At 40.8% G+C, this 18,185-nt stretch overlaps 1 protein-coding gene across 1 annotated transcript in view; it reads left to right on the top strand.

Annotated features, from left to right (window-relative positions):
• Window positions 1-36: 36 nt before the first annotated feature.
• Window positions 37-18,185, top strand: part of Saxo1 (stabilizer of axonemal microtubules 1) — an 85,781-nt gene continuing 67,632 nt past the window's right edge. The window contains exon 1 of the mRNA XM_090330034.1: window positions 37-402. Coding sequence (XP_090186160.1) covers window positions 356-402 — 47 coding nt within the window. The 5' untranslated portion in view covers window positions 37-355. The remainder of the gene's footprint in view (window positions 403-18,185) is intronic.

The raw sequence follows: 18,185 nt of genomic DNA, 5'->3' as shown, positions 1-18,185 counted from the left end.
GTCATCGCCACTGTAAGACACACCCTTTCTAAGCTTTGCAGATGTCACAGAGGACCCGTGGTCCTGGGTCCAGCTGCTTTTGGGGGTCGACAGGCCGCTGTGGTGCATGGGTGCCACAGCAGAGGCAGAGCCATCGTTGTGCAGGGAGGTCGTCTGGGCGGTAGACTGTCCACGCTCCCTGCAGCTCACTTGCACAAGGCCTGCTTCAGAAAGGGAATCAGCAACAGGACTTGGCAAAAGGATCATTTAGAGTTAGGGCAAATATTCACATCTGCGAAGACTCTTGAGACTCAGACCACCCCACCAGGCGGTTGAGGTCACTGAGGAAGTAACAGCACCGGATGCTCTTGAGAGGATGGCTCCGAAGAAGAGGAAGTGTATCTGTGACCTGTGCTCCTGCGGGTAAGGTAGCTGCGCTGGGGCATGGCTGGAGACACTCAGACTTTCAACCTCCATAGCTAGTGAGGCCTCTTTCCTGGAGGGGAGGCAGGGTTCACGCCCTGATGCTTAATGGGGCACAGTGGATCCTTCTGTGTTTCAAACAGCATATAAAGCATCTATATTGAATCATCAGGTGATCGTGGCTGTGTTCAGGCATGTGTCTATTTTTCTTCACTATAGAGTTTTAGGAAGATTGAAAGTTGGATCTATTCCTGCCCAGTTTGGACTCTATGTCCAACCCACAATTTGTCAGGCAAGGCTAGAAAAATTCTTGGCTAGGTTAGGACAAGTTTTGTGTTTTCTTTTTCTTATTTTCTTTTATTTGAATGTAGGGCAATGTAGGAAGAAGGTGAGAGTACTCACTGAAGGAGATACAGGGATTCAGTGAGAAGCCCTTTTACCACTGTCCCACCTCTTAGCTGGATCTTTCATCTCTGTTTTCCCTTTGTCTCTGCAAAGGGACCATTTTCCATTTCATTAGATCCTTTCTCTTACCCTCTTCCTGTTTCTACCCCTTCGACTCTGCAGTTCTTAACAAAAATGTCTAGTTTGACATTCATCTGTCACTTTCTCAGGCTTCCAGTCTGAATTTCATCTGGTCAATTGTATGAGCCTCAACATCAGTAACTTTCAAACATTCACCTTTTTTTTTGTTGTTGGTCATGGGGCTTGAACTCTGGGCCTGGACATTGTTCCTGAGCTCTTCAGCTCAAGGCTGCTAACCTAACCCAGGAGCCACAGAGCCACTTTCAATTTTCTAGTGGTTAATTGGAGTCTCATGGACTTTAGTGCCCAGGCTGGCTTTGAATCTTGATCCTCAGATCTGAGCCTGCTGAGTAGTTTACAGGCATGTGCCACCGTGCTCAGCAAACATTCACCATTTCTACAACTATCTGCTGCATTAATAAATCTTCTGTTTCTTTTTGTTTATAATTTGAATAATCTCTTATTTGTGTGTGTGTGTGCATGTGTGTGTGAGTGTGAGCGCATGTGAGTACATGTATGGTCTTGAGGCTTAAACTCAGGCCTGGGCGCTGTCCGAAGAGTTTTTGTGCTTTAGGCTAGTGCTGTTACCACTGTGAACCACAGCTCCATTTCTGGCTTTCTGGTAGTTAATTGGAGATGAATGTCTCATGGACTTTTCTGTCTGGGCTGCCTTTGACCTTTGATCCTTAGCCTCCCGAGTTCTTGGGGTTATAGGTGCAAGCTATCAGCATCCAGCAGCTCTTACCTTTGGTTATCTCAAATATTTACTGATTCCCAAAGTCTTATCTTTTTTCCTCTTGCTATTTTTCTTTTATTTGTTTCTCTTTTGTTGAGAACTCAAATTCCTGATGCTTTGCTCATTGGTTGGTGCTCTACTAACTAAGCCACATCTCCAACCCCCACTTTCATTTTTATATGCAAAATTGGTCCTAATAAAATTCTAATCGTCCCTCCTGGATGGGGCTTCATGGAATCCTATGTGTAGTTACTGATCTCTCCTCTCTGTTCTTCACCTCCTCCTCCTCCTCCTCCTCCTCCTCCTCCTCCTCCTTCTCCTTCTTCATCACCTTCTTCTTTTTTTTTTTTTTTTGCCAGTCTTGGGCTTGGACTCAGGGCCTGAGCACTGTCCTTGGGCTTTCTCAAGGCTAGAGCTCTACCACTTGAGCCACAGCACCACTTCTGGTTTTTATTCTATGTGTGTGGTACCGAGGAATTGAACCTGGGTCTTTGTGCATGCTAGGCATGCACTCTACTACTAGGCCAAACTCCCAGCCCTGTTCCTCACTTTTCATGCTTCTCAACCTTTAAGGCTGTGCAAGTCTCCCACTAACCCGTCCCTGTAGCTTCTCCTCAGAGAGGGGAGCCCCACTTATTTTTTTTTGCCAGTTATGGGGACTGAACTCAGAGCCTGAGCACTGTTTTGGGGCTTTCTCAAGGCTAGAACTCTACCACTTGAGCCACAGCACCACTTCCAGCTTTTTTCTATGTATGTGGTACCGAGGAATCAAACCCAGGTCTTCATGCATGCTAGGCAAGCACTCTACCACTAGGCCCAATTCCTGGCTGAGCTCCACTTCCTATGTTCTGTTGGTCTGTTTCTATGTCAGCAGGCTTCACTATGTTCTCTGGGAAAGTAGAGACTTTAATTCTATCTATGGGCACCCTTTGCAATCCTACTATACTGTCCTCAAGAACATACCTTTTGAAGTGGATTTTTTTGCCAATCTGATAACATTCTGGAGTGAATTAGGGATACAGTTCTCTGAAGTGCTTCTGTCTTATAGCCACAGGTTTCAGTTGTATTTCAATGAATAAATTGAATGAACTGTAAGTCCTCAATTACGTACTTGCCTTTGAGATGTTTAAAAGTCAGAATGAACTGTAAGTCCTCAATTACGTACTCACCTTTGAGATGTTTAAAAGTCATGTGAATCTAGGCTCTGGATGTCAGTGGCTCATGCCTATAATTCTAGCTACTCAAGAGGTTGAGATCTGAGGATCCCAGTTTGAAGCCAGCCTAAGGAGGAAAGTCCATGAGATTCATGTTTCCAATAAACTACTCAGAGAAAGACTGAAGTGAAGCTGTGGCTCAAGTGGTAGAACACCGGTTTTTAGCACAAAGAGGCTCAGGGATAGTGCCGAGGCCCCAAGTTCAAGCCACAGAAAAAGTCATGTGAGTCCGGTAGCTACCATATGGGTACATTTCCTTTATTGCTGAAACTTCTCTTAAACATCACTGGAAGTCTGCATCTTCACCACACAACTTAAACATGTGCAGAGGGTTGGGACAAGGAATTTTGTAGGCGTTCTCTTGGCTCAAAGAAACTAGAATTTTCTCACTCTCCTAATAAGAGATTATAGAAAAAGGTAAGAAATCTGGAGGCAGGAATGGCTGAACTCATTTGTCAGAGAAAGAGGAAGCACTTAGTGGGAAAGGGGCAGTTGGGGTTTTTGAGTGAGCTACTTGATCCTATGAACTTCAGTTCCTTCATTCTTAAATCCAGAAAAAAATTGAGACAAGGAGGGAGGAAGTCCATATTTACTCTCCATCCCTCTTAAGGTTTTGTTTGAGATAAGACATTGTGTGTCCTTGCCTTATCCCCTCCTCTTCATTTTGTGGTGAGAGAAAGAGAAAGAGAGATACAGAAAGAAACACAGAGACAGTGACAGAGACAGAGGGAGAAAAAGAGGAGGGAGAGAGATAATGCATGCGTAGACAGGATCTTACCCAGGCTGGCCTTGAATTAGTATCTTCTTGCCTCAATATTGAGTGATGTGTTACAGGCTGAGCTAATATAGTAGTTTCTTTATGTACATACTGTACTTCTTACAGTATACTACAGGCCCTGGGAATGCTGGGAGGGCGGGAAGTGGTGGCTCCTATCCATTGGATTGCTCCTCCACTAGGCTGCTCTTCTTGTAGTAAGTTCTTCAATTTGGCCACATGATGGCAGTCTTTTCTTGACCAACCCTCAATGCTAGTTCAATGGGATTCAGGCCAAGTGGAAAGCAAAACTTCTGGGATTTCTGGGTTTTTCTTGAGTTTTATTTTTATTTTTGATAGATTTAAGTTTCTAAAACGGGCAGTTAGTGAGAGTTTAGTGCCTAATAGAACACAGGAAGTTGGGATTCCTTGAGGACTAGATCACAGATTACAAAGTGAGGCTGTTTCAGAAAGCTAAGCCTAAAGATTCCAACCACCATAAAACTTATTAGTGAGTGGCACTGGTTTAAGAAAACCAGACACATTTCACTGCAGGCTCTCCCTCCACAGCACTCGCCTTCGTTTTCCTTGATAATCAAAAGCTGGCAAGTGGAAAACTACTGAAAAATGTATTATTTTCAGTAGGCTCAGCTCCAAATAAGCAAAGCTATGCATAGTTTGCAGAAATACAGTAAAGTCAGCAGTATATATGTATGTTTATTTATTTATTTAAAATGGCAACCAGCCTGTTGCTTATCTTGATAATAGAGGCAGCAACACTTGGGATGTGGGGTGTAGAATCTCACTTCTGTATTATAGAGGATGTTTCTAATTACATGTAAATAACCCCTAGCATTTCCTATAGTTAAAAAATACTACCTTTGGGGCGGGGAGTGTGGCCTAGAGCAAGAATGCTTGCCTAGGATGCATGAAGCCCCAGGTTCTATTTCTTGGTTGCCACCTACCCAGAAAAGGCTGGAAGTAGTACTGTGGCTCAAGTAGTAGAGCACTAGCCTTCAGAAAGCTCAAGGACAGTGCCCAGTGCCCAAGTCCTGAGTTCAAGCCCTAAAACTGGCAAACAAAAGAAACCAAACCAAAAGAATACCACCCTTCTCTGATTTTTTTTTGCCAGTACTGGGGCTGGAACTCAGGGCCTGAGCACTGTCCTTGGGATTTCTCAAGGCTAGAGCTCTACCACTTGAGCCACAGCACCATTTCTAGCTTTTTTTTTTTCCCTATGTATGTGGTACCGAGGAATCGAACCCAGGTCTTTGTGCATGCTAGGCAAGCACTCTACCACTAGGCTAAACTCCAGGCCCCTTCTCTGATTTTTAATATTACAAGATCTTAATAGTTCTATAATGTTTTAAGACAAATTGAAAGTGTTTTTTCATATATTATCATACTGGAAGACCCTCAACACGAGGAACATTGCTTCATTGGAAATTTGATTTGTTGATTTTAGTATGTTTTTCTGATTTCAGTTTACTGAATGGTTCTCTCCCATATTATGGAGTTTGAAACTAGGAGTATATGTGTGGTGGTTAAACCAGTCCTTGGTGCTCAAACACAGGGCCTGGACATGGTTCCTGAGCTTCTTTTACTAGCTAGTGCTCTACCACTAGAGCCATAGTTTCACTTCTAGCTTTCTGGTGACTAGTTGGAGATAAGTCTCATGGACTTTCTTTCCTGGGCTGGTTTCAAATGGAGATCCTTAGATCTAAGTCTACTGAATAGCTAGGATTACAGATGTAACTGACTGGTGTCCAGTTTAATCTGTTTATTCTTATTTTTATAAAAGCTATAGGAAAGCCAGGAGCTTGTGGTTCATATCTATAATCCTAGCTACTAAACAGACTGAGATATGAGGATCACAGTTCAAAGCCAGCCCAGGTAGGAAAGCCCAGGAGACTCTTATTTCCAATAAACTACTCAGAAAAAGCTGGAACTAGCGCTATGGCTCAAGTGGTAGAATGCTAGCCCTAAGCAAAAGAAACTCAATTCCCAGGACCAGCAAAAGACAAAAATTAAAAGCCATAGGAGATCTTTGTGGTCTCTAAGTCTTCTATATTTTTGAGGAAAAATGGAAACATTCCATCTTAAATTTTAATATGAAAGCACCTACATTGTTAGTTTTTTACACATTGTAGGCCAATCAAATCTTATTAATCCTTCACTGTGTATGGGACTCTGGTAGATGTTGCAGTGGTATACTTTCAAGCTCCACTGAGCCTTTTTGCTTTGGATATAATATCTCACTGTGGAGCTCAGGCTGGTCTGGAACTTGCTATGTAGGCTAAGGTGGGCTTGAATGATTTAGGTCTCAGCCTCTTGAATGCTGAAATTACTGCCTGTGCCATCATGCCAGGGTTAACTTCCTCCTCTTCCCCCTCCTCCTCCTCCTCCTCTTCCTCCTCCTCTTATTACTTTTCTCTGTGTTGAGGTTTGAACCCAAGTCCTTATTCCTGGTTGGCAAACACTCTACCACTAAGTTACATTCCCAACTCAGTCCCACCAGGCCAATTTTAACTACAGATTACAATACGAAGGCTCTTGTGCAATTGATGTAAAAAAATGCATGTGTAATTCTAAAAACTTCTTAGTAAAGCAATATAAATAGTAAATCTCTCTCCTGAGATTAAGATGTAGAACCCCTACATTTTCTAAAATGCTATTAAAAAGTAGTTGTTAATGAAGGGATTGTCAGAGCTTACTTTTGTATCTGATTATTTTATGGCTTACTGTGAACCATTTAAAAGATTTTGTGTAATAGTGCAGGAAATTCCAGGACGGGGTAATGTATCATGAAGTATTTATGTAGCATTGGTAGTGTGTGCAGCATTTCATAAAGAAGGTAGTCCCATAGAGGACTCATGAATTGCCACAAAGGATGTGGATTTGGCTGTTTCTCAGAGCGTGGGGAGGAAGGTGATCTCTGGGGCAACTATGTATCTGCAACTTAAATCAGTTATGTTAACCAGGGAGGAACTTGTTATTTTAATTTTGGAAAATATTTTCTTCACATTGATGGAAATTTCCTTAACCTTAGATTTTATTTTCTTAGACTCTCTGTTACAAATTAAGAGGGAGGAAAAAAATGGAGGAGTAGGTTTGATATTACATGTTTCAAGAAGAATTCTTGTTTTTAATTTAAATAAAATTGACTTCATAAATTCTGATTAAGAAAAAAAGAAAAAGATACTTGCTGGTGATATTTTTTAAATCTCTACATAGTGATGCCAAGAAAAAAATATGCGATTTATTTATTTTTATTGTACATTTTATGTACTTTTCATGTTAAGCTATAATTATATATACTTTTAAAATTGTGGCCTTTTTGGTATCAGAACTAATGTTTAATTGTCCATATATAACTTTCATCTTAAAAAATGAACCGCGTGTAATGTGTCACATTTCAGATATTGAGATTATAAAGTACAACTGTGCAGTAATTCAAATTAAAGCAGTTAAAATGATCTATTTAACCATATAGTTTGCAAATAGATAGAATTAGAGTACCCTTGTTCTAATTTCATTTTGAGTGGGCAGTTTTAAGTACCATTCTCTCCATCACCAGTAAAGTGTTAGACCTGCAGATGGCTTCGAGTTTCTTGGGAAGATGACATATCTCATGAGGCAAAACAGCTAACCTTTAGGTGAGTGAGACCAATAAAAATAAGTGAGGGAGGATTTCAGAGATGAGGCAGGCCACTCTGAGGCAGGGGAGCAGGAAAGGCTGGAAGAGGAAAAATGGCTTACTGGGATGATTAAGAAACAAGTCAGAGTCAGATTCCCTAGTCTCAGACCCTGGTTATACTCAAATCTGGTTTCTACACAGTCATTTATGATTTCTGTGTAACAGGTATGTATCAGCAACGCTTTATTCTTAGGGCAGGTAAGAGTGAGGATTAGGTTGGAGAGGAAAACAGGCCTGGAAGGAAAAGGCTGTACTGAGTGGGCTGTCATTACCAGCAAATGGACATACTGGCTCCAGAGAGGCAGAAGCTGTCATGCTCAGATTAGCAGCTGAGGCTGGCAGAGGGAGATCATGCCAGAAGCTCTAGGGAGGCAAATCATAGAGGGGCCCTTAATGCCTTTGCTATCCTTTAGATCTGATCTTCTGAGTGGTTTGGAGTTTCCTTAAATGCTTTGCCTGCATTCCAGTCTTAACATTTTTTCCTTCTTTCTTTGTCAGTAAATGATGGAGTGTGATTTACTCTGAGGGTATCAGGGCACAGAGTATAGAACTGAGGACCACAGATGCTAAGCATGACCATCTGGGTTCAAATTCCAGCCTTTCTATCTGTGTCATACTGAACCATCTTCCAAGGAAGTCCCTCATTTCTGTATCTCTTGGTATCCTTATCTATAATGAGGAGATAACAGTAGAGATTGCCAGGCACGGGTGGCTTATTCTTGTTATTCTCGTTACTCAGGACGCTGGGATGTAAGGATCAGCATTTGAAGTTATCCCAGGCAGGAAAGTTTGTAAAACCTTTATCTCCAATTCACTACCAAAAATTGCTGGAAATGAAATATGGTTCAGGTGGTAGAGTTCTAGCCTTGAGTGAAAAAGCAAAGGGACAGAGCTCAGGCCCTGAGTTTGAGCCTTACTTCTGGCAAATACATACCTCACATATATACAAGTATAGTACAGCCTATCTCACAAGGTAGGCTGGATTAGGAAGACTGGATTACTATTAAGTAAGCGAACAGAACAATGACTGGCATACATTGTAAGGCACAATCAAGTGTTATCAAATAAATAAAAATACATGTTAGAGCCGAGAGTTTGACCTAGTGGTAGAGTGCTTGCCTAGCACCCATGAAGACCTGGGTTCGAGTCCTCAGTATCACATACATAGAAAAAAGCAGGAAGTGGTGCTGAGTCTCAAGTGATAGGGCTCTAGCCTTGAGAAAATCCAAGGACAGTGCTCAGGCCCTGAGCTCAAGCCCAGGACTGACCAAAAAAATGTCAATTTATATTCTGGACAATGAGTAACTAGGATCTTTGTTTTCTGGAGAACTTGCATTCTAGGAAAAAAAGTTTATTTAAATTTTTTACTGTTATTGTAATGGTGACTGCAAAGGTGATTATGAAGAGGTTACAGTTACATAATTCAAATAAAGACTATATTTCTTTTGGGACAATGCTACCCCGCCCCCGTCTTTCCTTTCCATTCCCACACACAAATTTATAGTTTATTCTCAACATAGTGTCTAGTGAGTACCACTGCTGTATTGCTCCCTTTTGGTCCCTCCATTTCTATGTCCCCTCTTGCCACTCCAAGGACAGATAAATGAACAAGACAAAAAGAAAAGAAAACAAGAACAGAGAAGAAGAGAAAACTTTTTGTTTCCATTTCTTGGACTTCATTTTGATAAACATCATTTTATATGATCAGGGGCACATGGACATTGAGCATTTGTGTTTGTCTCCTAACAATCTCCTCCTTTGGTCTCACTGTGTGTGGAGAGTTTATTGAATTGAAGGAAAGAATTAGCGTTCCACTGATAATTAAATTAGGGATATACTTTAACATGTGGTAGTGGGGCTAGATTAAATTTTTAGGATGAGGATTTCTTTTTTTTTTTTTTTTGCCAGTCAGGCTTGAACTCAGGGTCTGGGCATTGTCCTTGGACACTTTTTGCTCAACGCTAGTGCTCTGCCACTTGAGTCACAGTGCTACTTCCAGCTTTTTCTATGTATGTGGTACAAAGGAATCAAACCCAGGACTTTGTGCATGTGAAACAAGTACTCTACCTCTAGGCTATGCGCCCAGTCCCACGGTGATTTTTTTTTTCTGTGGTTCATGGAGCTTGAACTAATTGTTCCTGAGCATTTCAGCTCAAGGATACTGCCCTACCCTTGAGCCAAGCCCCACTTCCCATTTTCTAGAGGTTAATTGGAGATAAAAGTCTCAGATCCTTTTGTGCCTGGGCTGACATTGAACCTTGATCTTCAAATCTTAGCTTCCTGAGTAGCAAGGATTACAGGCATGAGCCACCTTGCTTGGCCCACGAGGATGATTTTCTTCTCTTTCTTTTTTTTTTTAAAACAAAGATTTAAATCTGTTCTTTATATACTGCAAGGCCTTCTCTGAGACACCTATACTGAGTCCAACAGCTACTATACTTAACAAGTTCAGATTGACATGAATACTAGTAAAGGAAGTAGAGTTTTTCAAGTCTTAAGAACAATGACTGCAGGGATTAAAAATAGCCTTACTGCCTTTCACAATCTAACATTGTGGATATTGGCTAGTTCAAACTAACTTGAAATTTTCTTTATTGTTTCTTTAAAGGTAAGGATAGTGTTTCCAATGACTGGCAAATTAACCACTTAGCCAAATACATCTATGTATTTTGAATAAGGCTTCTCACTCTAACGTTAACAAATTGAGTTTGTAATATGAGGAATCAGTTAAGTTTCTGCTTGTATCAGTCATTTAAATTTATCTATCATCTATCCGTCTATCTATCTATCTATCTATCTATCTATCTATCTATCTATCTATCTTGTGGACCATGAGGCTTGAACTCTGGGCCTGGGTGCTGTCCCTGAGCTCTTCAACTCAAGGCTACTGCCCTACTCTTTGAGCCTCAGCCCCACTTCTGGTTTTATAGTGGTTCTTTAATGCCTGGGCTGTCTTTGAACTGCAATCCTCAGATCTCAGCCTCCCGAGTAGCTAGGATTATAGTGAGTCACCAGCACCCAGCTTGGTCAATTAATTTTAGACACTATCCTTTACATAATGATTTTTATATGTGAATGATGCATTTCAACTATGTTGTCCAAATAAAGAAAATCTATATAACATCTGTGAATAAGAGTTCAAAATGGAAAGCAAGGAATTAATTGAATCTTTCTTTTTCTCTTTCTTTCTTTCTTTCTTTCTTTCTTTCTTTCTTTCTTTCTTTCTTTCTTTCTTTCATTCTTTCTTTGTTTTTCTTTTCTTTCTTTCCTTCTTTGCTCCTCCTCCTCCTCTTCCTCCTCCTCTTCCTCCTCCTCCTCCTCCTCCTCCTCCTCCTCCTCCTCGTTCTTTGCTGGTGGTGGGGCTTAAACTTTGGGCCTGAGAGCTATGTCTGAGGTTTTTCTGTGTTCAAGGCAGAATTCTACCACTTGAGACACTGCTCCACTTCCAGGGTGTGTGTGTGTGTGTGTGTGTGTGTGTGTGTGTGTGTGTGTGTGTGTGTGTGTGTGTTTAATTGGAGGTAAGAATCTCATGGACTTTTCTGCCTGGGTTGGCTTTGAACTGAGATTCTCAAATCTCAGTCTCTTGAGTCACTAGGATTATAGGCATGATCCACCAGTGCCTAGCTGTTTCTTCATTCCTTTGTCCTGCCTTCATTGGAGGGCAATGGGAAAGTACCTGAGGTAATGAGTTAGAACACTTTGATTGCAGAATTGGGTTTGATGACTTGATAGCCTATTCAAATTAGTTATTTTCTGTAGCAGTGGTTTTCTCAAGGCTCTGAGTATTTCTTTTAAGGGTTTCTAGAGACTTCTAGGGACTGTGACATTGGTGACCTTTGGGAAGTTAGGAAAAGGGCGATATGTCTCAGAGCTGAAGATGGACAGACATTTTCTTGACTTTTCTAAATATTATCAAGGCTAGCTAGCATCCACATCATTTTTAGGCCTCATGAACTCTTTTTTTCATATATTTTTATTGTAATTAATAGAAGTGTTACATTATATTCACCAGATAGAAGATACATTACTTCACAAATATTGATACCCTTTCTCATGTCATGGTTCCCATTTTCCTCCCCCCCCCCCCGCACAACTTGATTTTCCCCCTACCCTCCCCTATTTCAAATAACCAATTAAGCATATATAAAATATATCAGATAACAAGGTGAAATATTGTAACAATATGAGATAACCAAGGGACAGTAAAAGAGATGAGAGATAACAGTACATTAAGGACAACAGTCACTCACTATATGGCTTTTGTTTCTTTATCCTGGAGGTCCTTACATTTAGCGTCATACTGTAGGGCCTTATATATCTAGGTTTTGCTCTATTGCAAATCTCTGCTAGGAGAGCCCCAAGTTTCTACTGATTATGTCTGATGAGGGAAACCATTGAGCCTATGTTCCTTTGAGTCTGGCTTACTTCACTTAAGATGATTTTTTCTAAGTCTTTCCATTTCCTTACAAATAGGGAAATATTTTTTTTTTCTGACAGCAGCGTAGTATTCTATGTGTACAAATACCACATCTTATTGATCCATTCATCATCTGAGGGACATCTGGGTTGGTTCCATATCTTTGCTATGGTAGATAGTGCTGCAATGAACATCGTTGTGCTAGTGGATATAGTATGCCCTTCTTTCTGCACGATTGGGTAAATGCTAAGTAGTGGAATTGCTGGGTCATAGGGGAGATCTGTATTTAGTCTTTTGAGGAACTGCCATACTGCTTTCTATAGTGGTTGGACGAGTTTGCACTCCCACCAACAGTGTAGTAATGATCCCTCCTGTCCACATCCCCTCCAGCATCTGATGTTATTAGATTTCTTGATCCTGACCATTCTAACTGGAGTGAGGTGGAATCTTAGAGTTGTTTTAATTTGCATTTCTTTTATGATAAGAGATGTCAAGCATTTCCTCATGGGTCTGTAGGCCGTTCTTATTTCTTCAGAGAAGACTCTCTTTAAGTCTTTGGCCCATCTTTTAATGGGATGGTTGTTACTTTGGAGATTAGTTTTGGGGTGATTTTTTGAGCTGTTGATATATTTTAGATAAGGCCTCATGAACTCTTGAGGCATGCCTACTCTGTTTCACCAGCACACTCTAACTTCCTTTGCCTACTAACCCTGTATGGATGCCCCAGGCCAAACTTTACACCACATTTTTCCTCAGGTGATTCCAGATATAATTTTTCTCCTGTATTGTTACCTGATTCCAAGAGGAATAGGGCCTGGTTGGGATGGACTATGAACTAGTTCTTCTGGCATCCAGGACCCTCCCTTTGGTCCATTTAGTTGTATGCTTTTAGGAGATATGGGCTATGTAATACAAACCAGGCTGATGGAATAGGGGGCTAAGATTGTGTCACTTGGGTGTGGAGAGCAGGAAACTGACTAGAAGAGGAAACAATTGGCCTTCTGAGGGCTCTTGCCAGGATATTCTTGTAGATAAAGTTAATGAAAGATGGGTTGGAGGATAATATAATTAGATGGACTCCTAGATCAAGGCGTGTTGACAACTTTTTGCCTACTTGGAAAAATATGATAGTAGTATGCCATAGGACTCTTCCATAGCCTTGTCTTGTTCAACAATATCTGTATATATATATATTGACATATCTTTTTTATTAAAGTATTTATTAACATTGATTTTTACATCATATCAACAATATATTTTTTAAAACCAAAACTTGGATTAAGCATAGAAGATACTCTTATCAAATATCCTGAAAACATCAAATGGGAAGAACAACAAAGATGACTGATGACAGTCTCAAAATTCAGTATTATCCTGAAAAGCTGGAATGCTAGGTTAAAACTATGTTGAGACTTAATAAGAGTCAATATGAAGTTCTAAGTTTGGGATGAGACAACAATGTGCATATTTGCAATGGGGGATGTTTGTCTTGGCTATTTATTGTGAGATGGCCTTTGGGGTTTTACTTTGCCACATTTTTAATATGATCTGATGTGTGATGTGGCTATGAAAAAGCACTTAGTTTCAGACTAAGTTAAATAGGGTACTCAGATCAGCTCATGCAATTACTTAATTAGAGTTAGGCTTGCTTAGGTATTTTCTTGCTAACTTGCGTATCTATCTATCTATCTATCTATCTATAATCTTATTATTTGTTTATTGATGTCAGAAAGGATTTAGATAGCCAAGTTATGAGTAATGCATTTTTGAAGTGACAAACCTTGAATATTAATTTTAAGTCGCATTCTGCAAAAGCGAGCCTGCAGGTATTTGGAGCTATTCAGAGGGTAGAAATAATATCATTTCATGAAAGCTGATTTGAGGGTCAGTACTGGTGAAGGATTTTGTAGCAATTTGACCTAGACTTCCTCTGACCCTTGAGCTGAGTGTATGCCTATTAGGATATTGCAAAAAGATCCTGCCTTGGACAGGGCTTTGACAGAATGATCTCTAGGGAGCCTTTCAACATTGCAAACCCAGATTTCTGGGAAGAGAGAAGAGCATTTATTTTAATATGATGATTGAACTTGAAAAAGTACTACAGAGAAAAGAACAGTGGGTGTGTGTGATGTGTAGAATAAGCTGAGATCCATATGTGCCTGAAAAAAAAAGTGACATCAGAGAGTTCTTAAGACATCTATCTAACATATATAGCAAATGTTTAGACAGTAGCCTCTTGTCTCAAGCCCCTGATCTTATGGAATTTGCCTTTTTGCTTGGTTTCTCTGTTTTCCTGAAAAATCATTTGATAATCTTTGGGTAGCATATTCAACAGCACCATCTATTGCTTCCACAGCAACTTGATTTCTTGGACATACTGTTTTTGTCGCTAGCCTGGGACTCTTGCCACCATTGAAGTAATGCTTCAGTGGGGAAATGTATTTCAGAATTCCAGTGGCCAATATATGGAGTTTGAAACATGTTCTACTGCAAATCAGAAATGACCCATATTTTTTCTCTTCTTTTATGATGTCCTGCTTTATATCCACATTATCAAAGCCTTTTCTAAACTAGGTTGTGGTCTTGGAAGCTTTCCTGTGCCCTGCTGTCAACCATGGCAATTTCTGAAATTCTGATCCCTCCATAAATTCAGCTTTCCCACTTCTCTTCCACTGATCATCTGGAAAGCATCTGGAAATTAAGTTGCTTTCTTTCTACCTCCTGTGATTTTTTTTGTGTGCTAGTATCAGGTCCTACACTCATGTCCTCATATTCTCTCTAGTCATTCTTGTTCAGGGCGGTACTCTACTATTTGAGCCATCCCTGTGATCAAGCATCTTGCTAGATGGAGTTTTGTAGACTTTCTTGCCTTGGCTGGCTTCAAACCATAATCCTCCAGGCTTCAGCCTCCTGAGTAGCTAGGATTCCAGGTGTGAGCCACCAGTGCCCAGCTCCCAATGAAAGTTTTGAAGCCTTATAAGTAGTTTTAAGTGATAAATTACAATATAGAAAGAAAAAAAGAAAAAGAGAAAGAAGATGCCATGATAAATAGTTCTTTTTTTGTTTGCTTTGTTTTGTGGGTCATGGGGCTTGAATTTAAGTAGGTGCTGTTTCTGAGCTCTTCAGCTCAAGGCTACCACCCTACCCTTTAGCCAAGCCCCACTTCCCATTTTCTACAAGTTAACTGGAAATAAAAGTCAGGTTCTTTTGTGCCCGGGCTGGCTTTGAACCTTGATCCTCAGATCTCAGCCTCCTGAGTAAGTAGGATTACAGGCATGAGCAACTATGCCCGATGCCACGATAAATAGTTCTATGTCATCTCTCTACGTAATTTTCTCTCCAGTGCTAGATATGGAACTCATGTACTATTCCTGAGCTTATTATTATTATTATTATTATTTTTTTTTTTTGCCAGTCCTGGGCTTGAGCTCAGGTCCTGAGCACTGTCCTTGGACTTTCTCAAGGCTAGAGCTGTACCACTTGAGCCTCAGCACCACTTCCGGCTTTTTTTCTATGTATGTGGTACCGAGGAATCGAACTTGGGTCTTCATGCATGCTAGGCAAGCACTTTAACCACTAGGCCAAACTCCCAGCCCCTATTTAGGATTTTTTTAAAAAAATGTTTTGCCGGTCCTGCAGCTTGAACTCAGGGCCTGGGCACTGTCCTTGAGCTTTCTCAAGGCTAGTTCTCTACCACTTGAGTCACAGCACCACTTCCACCCTTTTCTATGTGTATGGTACTGAGAGATCAAACCTGGGTCTTTGTGCATGCTAGGCAAGCACTCTACCACTAGGCCAAACTCCTGGCTCTTGAGCTTTTTATTTTTATTTTTTTATTTTTAATTTTTCCAGTTGTGGGGCATGAACTCAGAGCCTGAACACTGTCCTTGAGCTTTCTCAAGGCTAGCATTCTACCACTTGAGCCACAGCTCCACTTCTGGCTTTTTTATGTATGTGGTACTGAGGAATAGAACCCAGGGCTTCATGCAAGCTAGGCGAGCACTCTACCATTAGGCCATGCTTCTGGCTGAGCTCTCTCTCTCTCTCTCTCTCTCTCTCTCTCTCTCTCTCTCTCTCTCTCTCTGTCTCTCTCTCTGTCTCTCTCTCTCTCCTTCCTTCCTTCTTTCTTCCTTTTTTTCTCTGTCTCTGTGTCTGTGTCTGTCTCTCTTCCTCTTTTTATACACTTTTTTTTTTCTTACACTTGCTAGGCAAGTGCTTTGCCACTGAGTTACAACCCAACCCTCTTGAGCTTTTTTTTTTTTATGGGTCATAGGGCTTGAACTGGGCCTAGGCGCTATCCCTGAGCTCTTCAGTTCAAGGCTACCACCCTACTTTTGAGCCAAGCCCTACTTCCCGTTTTCTAGAGGTTAATTGGAGATAAGTGTCTCAGGTTTTTTTTTTTTTTTTTTTTTGTGCCCAGGGTTGGTTTGGAACCTGGATCCTCAGATTTCAGCCTCCTAAGTAGCTAAGGTTACAGGCAGCTAGTTCTCTTACTACTTTAGTAATGCTATCATTTCCTTTTTTTTTTTTTTTGGTAGTTCGGATATAAAAGTTTCTCAGACTTTCCTGCCCTGCCTAGCTTGGAGTTGCAATCTTCAGATCTCAGTCCCAAGTGGTTAGTTAGGATTATAGGCATGAGCCACTAACACCTGGCCTTAGATATGAATATTATTGAACAATGATGCTGGTCCTAATGAAAGTTCCTAGAGCAGTTACATTATTCAAGATTCTTAGAGCACTTGAAATGGGCATTGTCTGGTTTGAGAAAGTTTAAACAAAGGAAAGCCTACAGGGCAACTTTGTGGATTGGTTGGAAAGTCAGAACAAGTACCATGGGAAGCTGGGCAGGTACAGGAGAGGCCAGGTGAGCATGCAGAACTCAGCTCTGTAGTTCAGGTCAGTACTAGACATAGCTCCTGCACTGCCTGTGTCCTACCAAATGGATGCTTTCCCGTCACTCTATTATTTCATATTTTGGGGATGTTACTGCTTTACATGAAAATGTTGACATTTTGATTGTCACAAGACCTGTCTTGGTCACAAGCTTAGGACTCATTGCAGAAATGGTGTCTGAGACTGGTGCCTCACTTTTGTTCTCTCTGTGGGAGGTAGACTCTGCTTTCCACAAGATGGAAGGAATCCCTTCCAATATGAGACACAGAAAATATGGGCCAGATAAAAATTAGCAATTTAAATTTGACTTCTATCTTCATTTGTGAAATCTGTGGCTCTCATGGACATTTTTGCCCTATGTGCTGTTAAGAGTGTTTAGTATTATCACTGGACTCTATCCAGTAGATGCCAGAGGCATCAATCCAAGCTGACAACCAAAAATGTTTATTGCATCATTGTAGGTTGAGAATCCCTGAGCAATAGACATTCCCATGCCATAGATTATTAGATAGTTTTACAATAATGGCTTTATCATAAGGCTGGATCTTCGGGTATTTTCCTTAAGGAAAGCTAAAGCTTTTCTCATAATGGTACCCTAAACCTGCAAAGGAATGTATTCAAATCTAGTATTCTTAACCTTAAGGCCTAGAGATCTTCCAGTTTGAACAAGTAACCTAGTGATTCAGAAGCTTTTGGGCAGTGGACCATAGCTTTAGAAGTAGGGTCACAAAGTGATCTCAAAGACAGAAGGAAACTATTTGTTCACAGAAAAGAGTTACAATATTGAGACTTTCCAAATCCTTCTAACCTCTGATTAAAAAAAAAAAGGAGATGAAGATGCTCTCTGTTCTTAGAAGAATGTTTTGGTACAGGCTATTTGGGACCAGCTCTGATAAGCAATGCCAATATTCATCACTGCCCGTCACCACCAGTTGGAAGTGTTTGTTCTTGTTTCAGTTTCTAACTGGCTTGTCAATCCTTGGGAAAGAAACATTTTCTTCCCTGGGGTCCCCTCGCCCATATGTATTACCCAACTTCTCAGTGGTTTTTATTGATTTCTGGATCTCTGTGGTCTTGTTTGTGGTTCGTAATTCATTTCCTTACCCCCAGAGGAGTGGAGTATTGACTCTCACCATCACTGATTTTCTTTCTTCTGTTGATTCTCCATGTGGGAAGTCTCACAGTTTAGCTGTACAGGGTCTGATAATATCTGCGACAAAATCATGGATCTCTTAGCCTCTAAGCCTCTCTTCTGAGGAAGTCTTCTATCTAAGCAAAAATAATCCATCCAGTAATAACAGCATGTAATTTTTTTTGTGCCAGTCCTGGGCTTGAGCTCAGGGCCTGAGCCCTGTCCTTGGACTTTCTCAAGGCTAGAGCTCTACCACTTGAGCCACAGCACCACTTCTGGCTTTTTTCTATGTATGTGGTATTGAGGAATTGAACCCGGGTCTTCGTGCATGCTGGGCAAGCACTCTACCTCTAGGCCAAACTCCTCGCCCAACAGCATGTAATTTTAAATATGCCTGCAGTCTTACTCGAGCTTA

This window comes from Megascapheus bottae, chromosome 3 (assembly GCF_031878675.1).
Source record: "Megascapheus bottae isolate mThoBot1 chromosome 3, mThoBot2.hap1, whole genome shotgun sequence".
NCBI classification, from domain to species: Eukaryota; Metazoa; Chordata; class Mammalia; order Rodentia; family Geomyidae; genus Megascapheus; species Megascapheus bottae.
This window is presented reverse-complemented; position numbering and strand designations above follow the sequence as displayed.